Source organism: Danio rerio, chromosome 5 (assembly GCF_052040795.2).
Source record: "Danio rerio strain M-AB ecotype USA chromosome 5, GRCz13ab, whole genome shotgun sequence".
NCBI lineage: Eukaryota > Metazoa > Chordata > Actinopteri > Cypriniformes > Danionidae > Danio > Danio rerio.
In genome coordinates this window covers 3792501-3805000 of record NC_141025.1, presented here as the reverse complement: position 1 = coordinate 3805000, position 12500 = coordinate 3792501, and the positions used below count along the sequence as shown (strand labels likewise).

General features: G+C 36.2%; 1 protein-coding gene and 1 long non-coding RNA gene across 39 annotated transcripts in view; one reads left to right on the top strand and one right to left on the bottom strand.

The window, feature by feature from the left end:
- Positions 1-12500, bottom strand: part of LOC147843792 (uncharacterized) — a 1319745-nt gene that overhangs the window by 960391 nt on the left and 346854 nt on the right. The window lies entirely within an intron of this gene.
- The window catches only part of tspoap1 (TSPO associated protein 1), a 252455-nt gene that overhangs the window by 127171 nt on the left and 112784 nt on the right, over positions 1-12500 (top strand). For all 38 annotated transcript variants that reach the window (XR_015490709.1, XR_015490708.1, XR_015490706.1 and 35 more), the window contains 2 exons: positions 2398-2565; positions 7433-7540. Coding sequence is in view for 34 of the 38 variants with exons in the window: in XM_087253071.1 (XP_087109197.1) it covers positions 2398-2565; positions 7433-7540 (276 nt within the window). In the remaining 4 variants the exon portion in view is untranslated. The remainder of the gene's footprint in view (positions 1-2397; positions 2566-7432; positions 7541-12500) is intronic.

Below are 12500 nucleotides of genomic sequence, written 5' to 3'. Positions count from 1 at the left end.
GCCGGATGTAATGAGACCAGTTTCATGAGTTTCGGACGAAAGGTTGAGACGTTATAAGCCAAAAAGCAAGTTTTTAGTATCTCCGGACCACTAGAGGGCAGTGCGCTGAAACTCCTCAATTAACCTTAGACCCTAGTTGTCATAACACACACCAAGTTTGGTGTGAATCGGTGAATGCGTTACAGAGATATCGCCTTAAGTCCATTTTTGCAAGTTCTACGTTAAATTAGTTCGCAAATTAAATGAAAACGGTTGGTCAAATCAACTTGAATTCCATAACTTTTGGTTGGCATGGTCTGTAGATCATGTGATTCAATTTTGGTGATAACCGCAGAAACGGTCTAGGACAAGTTCGATCAAATAGGTTTTTCGAATAATTTAAAATAGCGCGATAAAATTCATGACGAAAAATGACGTCATAGGGTGCGTTTGAATCAGACTGAGCCAAGGAATCAGGGGAAAAATTATTTTGATTGTAGCCCATTTGGTTTAAAAGTTATCATGATAAACATACATGAACATTTGGACAAATGGTGGCGCTAGAGAGTTTGATTTTGAGACTTCATATTTGGTATGATTAATGTTAATACTGTCCTCTATCATTGTGCCAGATGCTTACCATGTTTTGTAATGATATGTGAATATGTTGGTAAAATATAGCATTTTTGGCCAAAAATCGAAATGGGCGACACCCAAAATGGCTGACCTGTGAAAATCAGACATCATTCAACTCGACATGCTCTGCTGGATGTAATGAGATGAGTTTTATGAGATTCGGACGAAAGGTTGAGATGTTATAAGCCAAAAAGCAAGTTTTTTGTATCTCCGGACCACTAGGGGGCAGAGCGCCGAAACTCTGCAAGTAACCTCAAACCCTAGTTGTCATAACACACACCAAGTTTGGTGTGAATCGGTGAATGCGTTACGGAGATATCGTCTCAAGTCCATTTTCGCAAGTCCTACGTTAAATTAGTTCGCAAGTTAAACGAAAACGGTTGGTCAAATCAACTTGAATTCCATAACTTTTGGTTGGCATGGTCTGTAGATCATGTGATTAAATTTTGGTGAAAATCGGAGAAACGGCCTAGGACTAGTTCGATCAAATAGGTTTTTCGAAAAATTTAAAATAGCGCGAAAAAACTCATGACGGAAAATGACGTCATAAGGTGCGTTTGAATCGGACTGAGCCAAGGAATCAGAGAAAAAAAGAAATTTGATTGTAGCCCATTCGGTTCAAAAGTTATGATGATAAACGTATGTGAAAGTTTGGACAAGTGGTGGCGCTAGAGAGTTTGATTTTGAGACTTCATATTTTGTCTGATTAACGTTAATACTGTCCTCTATCATTGTGCCAAATTATACAACTTTCCCGCATACGCCTATATGGGCTGCCATTCAAATCTGGCGGAAGAAACGGAAGAAACGGAAGAAGAATAATAATAATAGGAACGCTAACGGATCCAATAGGTGCCTACGCACCTACGGTGCTTGGCCCCTAATAATAATAAATATAAAAAACTAAAAGCAATGTGTTGTTGCCTGATTTATTTAGCGTTTGTTCACAATAATATTTAGGGTTTGTTAACAAATAAATGAATTAAGAATAGATATTGTTGTTGTTATTAGTAGCAGGATTCAACATAACAATTTTAATGACACTTACATGGTATGATCTGGAGGAAGAAGAAACTGGTCCATATAAACTGTAAAAGTTACTGACAAAGTCCCTGTCAAAGTCTGACAAAGTCCCATAGTCTCTGCTGCTCCTTCAATAGCAAATGGCCGGCGAGTCCGCAGTAGGTTATTGTATCAGTCATCAGACAAATGACAGGAACAAACACCCCGCTAGGCTGGCTATACTGTGGTGTTGTTGTGAAAATGAACTTTAAAACTTTATTCCCTGCAGCCGAGTCTCCATCTGTCAGTGATCATCATCTGCAGTCCTGATCAGTCCTGTGATTCCCCCGTGCTCTGCTAGTGTCTAACGGGAAAGCGCGTTCACGTTTTACTGGATCCGGTACTACATATTTGGTGATGTACCATGTCGATATTGATGTGTTCAGGCAAAAGATCCAAAACCAACTCGATTCATTCATTCGACTCTGACTCAACTATTTCGCTAAAGAAGAACTTCCAATTCAGTTTCCTATAGGAGAAATGAATAATAAACAGAAGACAACGGTCAAACTACTCCCTCTACTAACAAGTGTGTTGATGACTATACATGAAAAGGAGAAAAATATAAGGAGAAAGATTCAGTTTGCAACCTCAATGAGCTGTTTTTACCATCTAATAATCAATGGAAGCAAATGAGAGCAAAAGTCTGGAGCCATAAAGATTTTAATGACTGAAGAATAAGGTGAATAGTGTTCTGATGGTTTGGTTTGTTGTTTTCAGGCCAGCAGTCCGATGGCGGTGCGAGCGGGCGCAGTGGAGCAGTATAAGCGGGCGTTTGCTCGTCAGAGAGCCAGAGATCTGGCACAGCACGCAGACACACTCCTGAGGAAAGACAAGCAGATCTCATCACTGTGCAGACAGCTGGAGACGCACACCGGGCAACACAAGGTAAACACACACTGAAGAAGAAGAAACAACAAACTCTCTACATCTTATAGCTTGAAAATGTCAGTTTCATCAATGCATCGTGATTCTTTCTCTGGTGATTCTGAATCGGTTCAAGTTGTGCATTGATTCTGTACGCAAATTATGTAAAAATGTAAATTATATTAATGATAGTTCAATCAGTTCATCAGTGCATCGCAAAGATATATGGAAATATGTAAATACTAGGGATGTAACAATATTGTGAATACCGTCATACCGCAATAGTATGTAGTAAAATGTTTTTCAATATTACCGTAGGCGCATGACTCAATAAAACTATATTTCTGAGAAAAGTTTGCTCAGGCAAATGAAGTGAACGGGAGGTAGCGGGAACTACATTTACCATCAGCCCAGGCGTGGCCATCATCCTTTGCGGTCTGTTGTCGCTACAGATCCAGTAATGTGGAAATGGAGTGTGCTGCTAGTAGCGGGGAAGAAAAAGAGCTGGAAATGATCGAACCTAAAGCGGGTTTTAAATTGCATGTGTGGAAGCATTTTGGTTTCTTTCTAAAAAGATACGAGAAAGGAGAAAAGGTGACAGACAAGGAAATAAACAATGTGCAGACACTACCAGACTGTGGTGAAATATAAGTCGGGGAATACGACTAATAACAGTCATGGGGACTGCAGAAACACAGCACACTTGTTAGATTGATGCAGACATTGATTTGTACCACACAGAGACCTCTATCTCACTCATGACTTGTTCTCTCAAGTGGGGGAAAGACAATGCACAGCGTTACCCACTGCTGTCAACCTGGGCCAAGTCATATCTCTGTCCCAGAAACCTCAGACCCAAATGAGAGGGGTTTTTCTGTTGCAGGGGACATGCCCAGAGATCCCAGCTTTACCAGATTATAGTTATATGATCATTTTCCTTTAAAAACCCATCTCTATATAAGTGAGTGAGTGATTAAATGTTGAATGTCTTTAGTTTTCAACAATACTAAATTGAAACTTTATTTTTTTTATATGGTTTAATACTTTTTTGTTATTAAAATTGAAAAATTGAAGTTCCTGTTTGGAAACTTACAGATAGATGGCGGATTTGTATGTCATTGATATGTTCAGTGCTCAGGTAAATAAACACTTTTGGCACTTTTTTAGAGTCTTTTTATTAGTTTTGTTTTTCCTGTAAATGATTCAATAAATACCGTACCGTGCTGTTCATACCGAGGTATTACCGTACCGTGAAATTCTGAAAATGTTAAATCCCTAATAAATAATGTTTTTACAAATGTTTTTTAATGAATATAAAAGATTAAGAAAAAATCTATTTATCAAAGCATTGTTCTTCTTTCTCCAGTGATTCTGAATCGATTCCCAAATTGAATTGATTCTGTATTATTCTGAATTTAATATTGAAATTAAAAAAAATATTATGATTAAAAATATAGATTTTAAATGATGAAACAGGGTTCAACACTATGGATTATTTCTACTGGTCCGATCGGGCCAGTAGTTCAGATTTTTACTTGCCCTGCCAAAATTTTCACTGGCCACACCAAAAAAAAGGGAAGTTAATACCTTTTTTTTGCCACATTTTAAATAATGTGTCAAAAATAACATCTGTGAATCTAGAATTTCAAGACTTAAAATAAATTGTAAATAAAAGTGTTATGCAAACAAAAAGAGCAGTACAGAAAATGTAAAAAAAAAGGTGGCTGACTTGTCAAACTGGCGGCAAACTGTGCAAAACATCACTTCATTTTTATTTTGTCGTGTTAGTCACACGTAAGTGTCTACTTCCAACACGTTAGAAACAAATATTTTCTTTTAGCCTTATAATTTGATGTTGCCGCCATGTTGCCGTTTCTTCGCTGTACTGGTTTTTACCAGGTTACAGAAAAAAAAATATCATGGTCAATCAGATGAGAGGAACTGGAAAGCAATATGGTGTTTACGACATCACAGAGAAGGTAGTGTTTAAAAACTTAAAAGCACAAACTCAATTGACAAATATTTACAGACAAATTAAATGTTAGTGACAAGGCAGCACTGTCCCAATCGGGCCAGTAATGATCCGGTCTACTGTCCCAAGTGTCTCTCAAGCTGGCCCTGGGCCACCGGGCAGTCTTGTGAAATAGGATTGAGAGAAAATTGTGTTTATCAATGCATTAATGATTCTGAATCGATTCACAAAAGTTCTGAATTGATTCTGTATTTAAATTGTATAAAAATGTAAATTATATTAAAGATAAAAAGCACAACAGATTCATCAGTGCACCGCGAAGATATGTGTAAAAATAAATGATTGAAAAAAAGATCTTTTTAATGAAATAAGATTAGAAAAAAAAAATGTTATTCTTTCTCTGGTGATTCTGAATCGATTCCCAAGAATTCTGAATTGATTCTGCATTGATTCTGAATGTAATATTTAAATATAAATTTACATTTGAATTAAATATGATTAAAAAATATATTCTTTAATGAAGAAAACAGATTACAAAAAAGATTGATTCATCAATGCATTATCATTCTTTCTCCAGTGATTCTGAATCAATTCACAAAAGATCTGAATTGATTCTGTATTCAAAATATAAAAAAATCTAAATTATATTAATGATAAAAAAAGTTGAATCGATTCATCAGTGCATTATGAAGATATATGTAAATATATCAATTATTTTTAAGAAATCTGCTTTTTAATAAAGAAATAAGATTAAACTTATCAGAGCATTGTGAGTCTCTAGTGACTCTGAATTGATTATCAAAGGGTCTGAATTGATTTTGTAATCAAATTATGTGAGTATGTTTATTACATTAATGATAAAAAATATCTTCAAATGATTCATCAAAGCATCGTGATTCTTTCTCCGGTGATTCTGAATCGATTCTCAAAAGTTTTGGAGTGATTCTGCATTCAAATTAGATCATGGCTGTGCGTTTCTGTCCGGGCGTGAACTACAAACAGAAAAATATTAAGCTCTGCCAATGCCTGTATGTATGCTGCTGAATTTGCCAAAGGTAGACATCATTTTAAAGACGTGGCAGGGTCATAGGCAGGGCCAGACGGAATCTGCGGGCGTTTTTTTGCTATTTCTGAAGAGAATTTTAGTAAAAACCTGCCAATTTCTGCTGAATTATTTTAGGAGTATCGTGAAACCTTAATATGTGAAATAAAAAAAATAATAGGTTCAGTTATTCATCTTCTTGTCAGCTTAGTCCCTTTATTAATCTGGGGTCGCCACAGCGGAATGAACCGCCAACTTATCCAGCATGTTTTACGCAGCGGATGCCCTTCCAGCTGCAACCCATAAATGGGAAATATACACACACACTCATTCGCACACATACACTATGGGCAATTTTAGCTTACCCAATTCACCTGTGCCGCATGTCTTTGGACTGTGGGGGAAACTGGAGCACCCGGAGGAAACTGGGAGAACATGCAAACTCCACACAGAAACGCCAACTGAGCCGAGGTACGAACCAGCGACCTTCTTTCTGTGAGGCGACAGCACTACCTACTGCACCACTGCCTCGCCCAAAATAATAGGTTTTTACTTTATTTGGTAAACAAAGCAAGTCTCTCATATCATACATCTACTAAAAGACAGAAAATATTACTTCACAAACTGCATTGTACATAAATCAGATAAACATTTTCATTTTAGTCAATAATATTATTGTGATTAATAAAAACCTTAATAAATTTAGATTTATACACATTTACTCAAGTAAATAAACAGAATTAATGATGGGCTAAACATCTGCAGAAATCTGTGGAAAATCAGCACGCGCAGATTCCGTGTGGGCCTAGTCATAGGTTTATAATGTGTCTAAATTAACTCTTTTTTTTTTTTGGTCATACCAAATATATCTAAATATTTAAATGTCTGAATATAATGTTTGCAATGCATTACTAGTCTTATGCTTTGTTGTTTGTTTTTTATATGAGAGATTAGAACTGAGCTCTTCGGTTTCATTTTTAATACACTAAATATACATAACAATAATAAAAACACTAGTCAGCTTTAAAGCTATTTTCTTTTATTTCCTTTTTTATTTATTTTATTTATTAAATCAAAATATTTGTTCTGTTTTTCACTTCTTTTTTCATTCAAATTCAGAATATAAGTATTTTTAGCCAGTCAGTCTAATGCATATGTTTACATTTATCTTGCATGAGAATCACTCCATTTTGGTGTTTTTAATAATAGTTTTTATTCAGCTTCATAAAAAAACATCTGGCCAACTGAATATTTAGAGTTACTCAACATGATTCCTGTGCAGTTACCTCCATGTGTGAGCAGTTTATTCATGTTAATGAGGTCTGTCTCCTCCTGCTGGTGATGTGCTGTACTGCACACAGGCAGCATTTACAGGACTTGTGTAGTGTTTAACAGGGACTGTGCTCATTAATCAACAGTAAGACTTTAAATACGCCAAAGTTAGCCCATAAAGCATATTGGGTGTCACGGTGGCACAGTGGGTAGCAAGATCACCTCACAGCAAGAAGGTCGCTGGTTCGAGCCTCAGCTGGGTCAGTTGGCATTTCTGTGTGGAGTTTGCATGTTCTCCCCGTGTTGGCGTAGGTTCCTCTGTGGTTTCCCCCACAGTCTAAACACATGCACTATAGGGGAATTGAGTAAGCCAAATTGTCAGTAGTGTATAATATGTGTGTGAATGAGTGATGGATTGCAGCTGGAAGGGCATCCACTGTGTAAAACATATGCTGGATAAGTTGGCGGTTCATTCCACGGTGGTGACCCCAAATTATTAAAGGGACTAAGCTGAAAATTAAATGAGTGAATAAACATGCTCACAATGTGTGTGTGTGTGTGTGTGTGTGTGTGTGTGTGTGTGTGTGTGGTGTGTGTTTCAGGATCCAGCAGGAGTGAGTGAGTTCGAGCGTCTCCTCAAGGAGTCTCAGAAGGAGGTTTTGCGTCTGCAGAGACAGCTGTCCGTCACCGCTGCAGAAAACACTGCACAGGTCAGAGCTCTAACACACACTCTCAGATTGTGTTTATCCTGTATTTTACCAGGATATTCACCATCGAGATACAGAATCTCTTCCTCCAGGGCCAAAATGGCAGCACAAACAGTTTCACATTTAAGACAAATACAAACACATACAGATGAAGTCAGAATTGTTAGCCATGAATGAATCCAAACCAGTTGTAAAGCGCTGGCGCACATCATGCAGGAAAGCCGCGTGTTAATCCTCTCAGTCATGAAGCTGATTTTTCTTACTGTGCACTTTTACGAGTCATTGATGTACATGGAGGATTCTTCCTGACTCATTCCCTTAGTCAAAGTCTGGGATTATTAATGGGTGTGTGTTTATGATCTGTTTCTGTGGGTTTTTCAGGGCTTGTGTTGTGTTTACACTGAATTGAGTGTTGATTCTGCTCTTATGTAATGGACTACACTATAATCTGTAATACTGGCTAATGAGCAACTCTACAGACCGAAGCTAATGCTGTGTGTGTGTGTGTGTGTGTGTGTGTGTGTGTGTGTGTGTGTGTGTGTGTGTGTGTGTGTGTGTGTGTGTGTGTGTGTGTTCATGCTTCAATATATGGATTATAAAGACACACATGTGTATAATGACATCGGAGTTCGAGTGTAATCTTGGTTTATGCTTGTTTGCTCTTTATTATAAGGTCTGTTTCATCAGTCAACATTGATTATTGCATTTACTTACGTCAACTAACAATGAGCGATATGTTGCTTCTATTTTTTATTTTATTAATCTTTGTTAACCATGGTTGATAAAATAAAACAGTTTTTTTATTATGTTAAATGCTATAAGCAGAGGATTTATTATATTCAATGTTGCAGTTATTATCAACTAATAATAATAATAATTTATGATGTTTTAGATGTATTTCTGATTGTTAGTTCATGCTAACTTATTGGTTTTACTAACATTAGCAGATGGAATCTATTTATAAAACATTCATTCATCATTCATTCATTTATTTAATTATCATCCATCCATCTATTTATTTGATTATATTTCTACCTATCCATCCATCCATCCATCCATTAATCTATCTTCATCCATCCATTTATTTAATTATCTTTCTATCTATCTATACACCCATCCATCCATTTAATTATCCATCAATCCATCCATTTATTTACGTATGTTTCTACCTTTCTATTCATCTCTCCATCCATCCATCTATTTACCAATCTATCCACCCACCCATCCATTTATTCAATCGCTTTTTCTACCCATCTATTCATCTCTCTTTCCATCCATCCAATTTTTTAATTATCTTTCTACCTATCTTTTAATCTCTCTATCCATCCATCTATCTCTCCATCTATCTCTTCATCCATCCATCCATCCATCTATGTATTTAATTATCTTTCTATCTATCTATACACCCATTCATCCATTTAATTATCCATCAATCCATCCTTTTATTTAAGTATCTTTCTACCTTTCTATTCATCTCTCCATCCATCCATTTATTTAATTATCTTTTTGCCAATCCATCCACCCACCCATCCATTTATTCAATCACTTTTTCTACCCATCCATTCATCTCTCTTTCTATCCATCCATCCATCCATCCATCCATCCATCCATCCATCCATCCATCCATCCATCATCCATCCAATTTTTTAATTATCTTTCTACCTATCTTTTAATCTCTCCATCCATCCATCTCTCAATCCATCCATTTATTTAATTGTCTTTCTACCCACCCATACATCCACCCATCCATCAATGCATCCATCCACTTAATTATCTTTCTACCTATTCTTCTCTCTATCCATCATCCATTCATTTATTTAATTACCCTTCTACCTATACATCCATCCATTTAATTAACCTTCTGTCCATTTAATTATCTTTCTATCTATTCATCCATCCATCCATCTCTCCATCCATCCATTTATTTAATTATCTATTTACCAATCCATCCATTTATTCAATCACTTTTTCTACCCATCTATTCATCTCTCTTTCCATCCATCCATCCATCCATCCATCCATCCATCCATCCATCCATCCATCCATCCAATTTTTTAATGATCTTTCTACCTATCATTTTATCTCTCCATCCATCCATCTATCTTTCCATCCATGTATTTTATTATCTTACTATCTATCTATACACCCATCCATCCATTTAATTATCCATCAATCCATCCATTTAAGTATGTTTCTACCTTTCTATTCATCTCTCCATCCATCCATTTATTTAATTATCTTTTACCAATCTATCCACCCACCCATCCATTTATTCAATCACTTTTTCTACCCATCTATTCATCTCTCTTTCTATCCATCCATCCATCCAATTTTTTAATTATCTTTCTACCTATCTTTTAATCTCTCCATCCATCCATCTCTCCCTCCATCCATTTATTTAATTGTCTTTCTACCCACCCATACATCCACCCATCCATCAATGCATCCATCCACCTAATTATCTTTCTACCTATTCTTCTCTCTATCCATCATCCATTAATTTATTTAATTATCATTCTACCTATACATCCATCTATTTAATTAACCTTCTGTCCATTTAATTATCTTTCTATCTATTCATCCATCCATCCATCTCTCCATCCATCCATTTATTTAATTATCTATTTACCAATCCATCCACCCATCCAGTTATTCAATCACTTTTTCTACCCATCTATTCATCTCTCTTTCCATCCATCCATCCATCCATCCATTCAATTTTTTAATTATCTTTCTACCTATCATTTTATCTCTCCATCCATCCATCTATCTCTGCATTCATCCATCCATCCATCCATCCATCCATGTATTTAATTATCTTTCTATCTATCTATACACCCATCCATCCATTTAATTATCCATCAATCCATCCATTTAAGTATGTTTCTACCTTTCTATTCATCTCTCCATCCATCCATTTTTTTAATTATCTTTTTGCCAATAAATCCACCAATCCATCCATTTATTCAATCGGTTTTTCTACCCATCTATTTATCTCTCTTTCTATCCATCCATCCATCCAATTTTTTAATTATCTTTCTACCTATCTTTTAATCTCTCCATCCATCCATCTATCCATCTCTCCATCCATCCATTTATTTAATTGTCTTTCTACCCACCCATACATCCACCCATCCATCAATGCATCCATCCATTTAATTATCTTTCTACCTATTCTTCTCTCTATCCATCATCCATTAATTTATTTAATTATCCTTCTACCTATACATCCATCCATTTAATTGACTATCTGTCCATTAAATTATTTTTTTTTCTATATATTCATCTCTCAATTTATCTCTCCATCCATCCATTCACTCATCCATCCATCCTATTATTTATTTAAATTTCTACCGTGTTCACCATGGCAAAAGTGCATGCATTCACCAGGATTAAACTAATATTGCAGCTCATGAAAAGACTGGGATTGCTTTTAAGATGACGTATGCAAATAGTAAGTCATATGTCAAGATCAGCTTTGCATTATTAGACGCCACCCGTGAGAACAGCACAATTACTATTGTTGACTCATCTCTCTGTTCATCTCATTCATGTCAAGCAGTCTAAGCAGGGCCGGTGGACGCTTGCAGATTTTTTTTTTTCTTTGTTAGTTTAGATTATTGATTTCAAAATTAATGCATATCCACTTTACCAACCCTGTAATGATTAATGCCATTGTTTATGCATAATCGCACCAATAGTTAATGCAAGAAAAAAGTCTGAAACTGGCAGATTTAGCGCACTGTAAGAGTTCACAAGACTGATTTCTCATAAAATAGGTGTTTGTTTCTACATAAAACCTAAAAGTAAAGTCAAATTAGATGCATAGTTTGACCTAAAGTAGGCCTAAAATAGCTAATCAGGTCAGAATACACTAAATAGCCTTTTTTGTTTACATTTATATTTAGTCATTTAGCAGACGCTTTTATCCAAAGCGACTTACAAATGAGGACAAGGAAGCAATTTTCACAACTATAAGAGCAACAATGAATAAGTGCTGTAGGCAAGTTTCAGGTATGTAAAGTCTAAGATGGAAAGTATTAGTAATTTATTTTTTATAATAATTTTTTTTTTTTTGTAGTACAGTTAGCGGTGGAGCCAGAGAGGCAATTGCAGATTAGGAAGTGAAGTGGAGACTAAATAGTTGAGTTTTTAGTGGTTTCTTGAAGACAGCGAGTGACTCTGCCGTTCTGATGCAGTTAGGGAGTTCATTCCACCAACTGGGAAGATTGAATGCGAGAGTTTGGGAAAGTGATTTCTTCCCTCTTTGGGATGGAACCACGAGGCGACGTTCATTCACAGAACGCAAGTTTCTGGAGGGCACATAGATCTGCAGAAGTGAGAGCAGATAAGAAGGAGCAAGGCCAGAAGTCGCTTTGTAGGCAAACATCAGAGCTTTGAATTTGATGTGAGCAGCAACTGGCAGCCAGTGCAAACGGATGAGCAGCGGAGTGACGTGTGCTCTTTTAGGTTCATTAAAGACCACTCGTGCTGCTGCGTTCTGAAGCAGCTGAAGACGTTTGATAGCTCACTGTTAGCTACTCTTTTAACAAATAACTATTTAAGAATGATAATTATGATGATGAAAATAAGGGACGGAAACCCCTGTGTTTTGTATTATATTTTAATCAAAAACGGTTGAATAAAGTTTTAATAAAGACTTTAACTCTCAAGTAACCCTTCATGGGAAGGATTACCAAATACCGGATATATATCGTCATTCCTCCTAAAAATACTGAGATATGATTTTTTGCCCCTATCGCCCAGCCTTAACATTTAAATAGCAAATGCTCATTAGAAGAATAAGCACAACCCTGTTAGACCATGCACCGGGACACAGCATATTTTACCATCCTTAAAGTAGTAAAAGTGGATTCAGACACGCTCTTAATGCTTTTGCGTCATGAGCTTTAGATTTTGAGCTTAGATCGGTAAAATAGAGCCCCTAGTATAGAAACTAGGC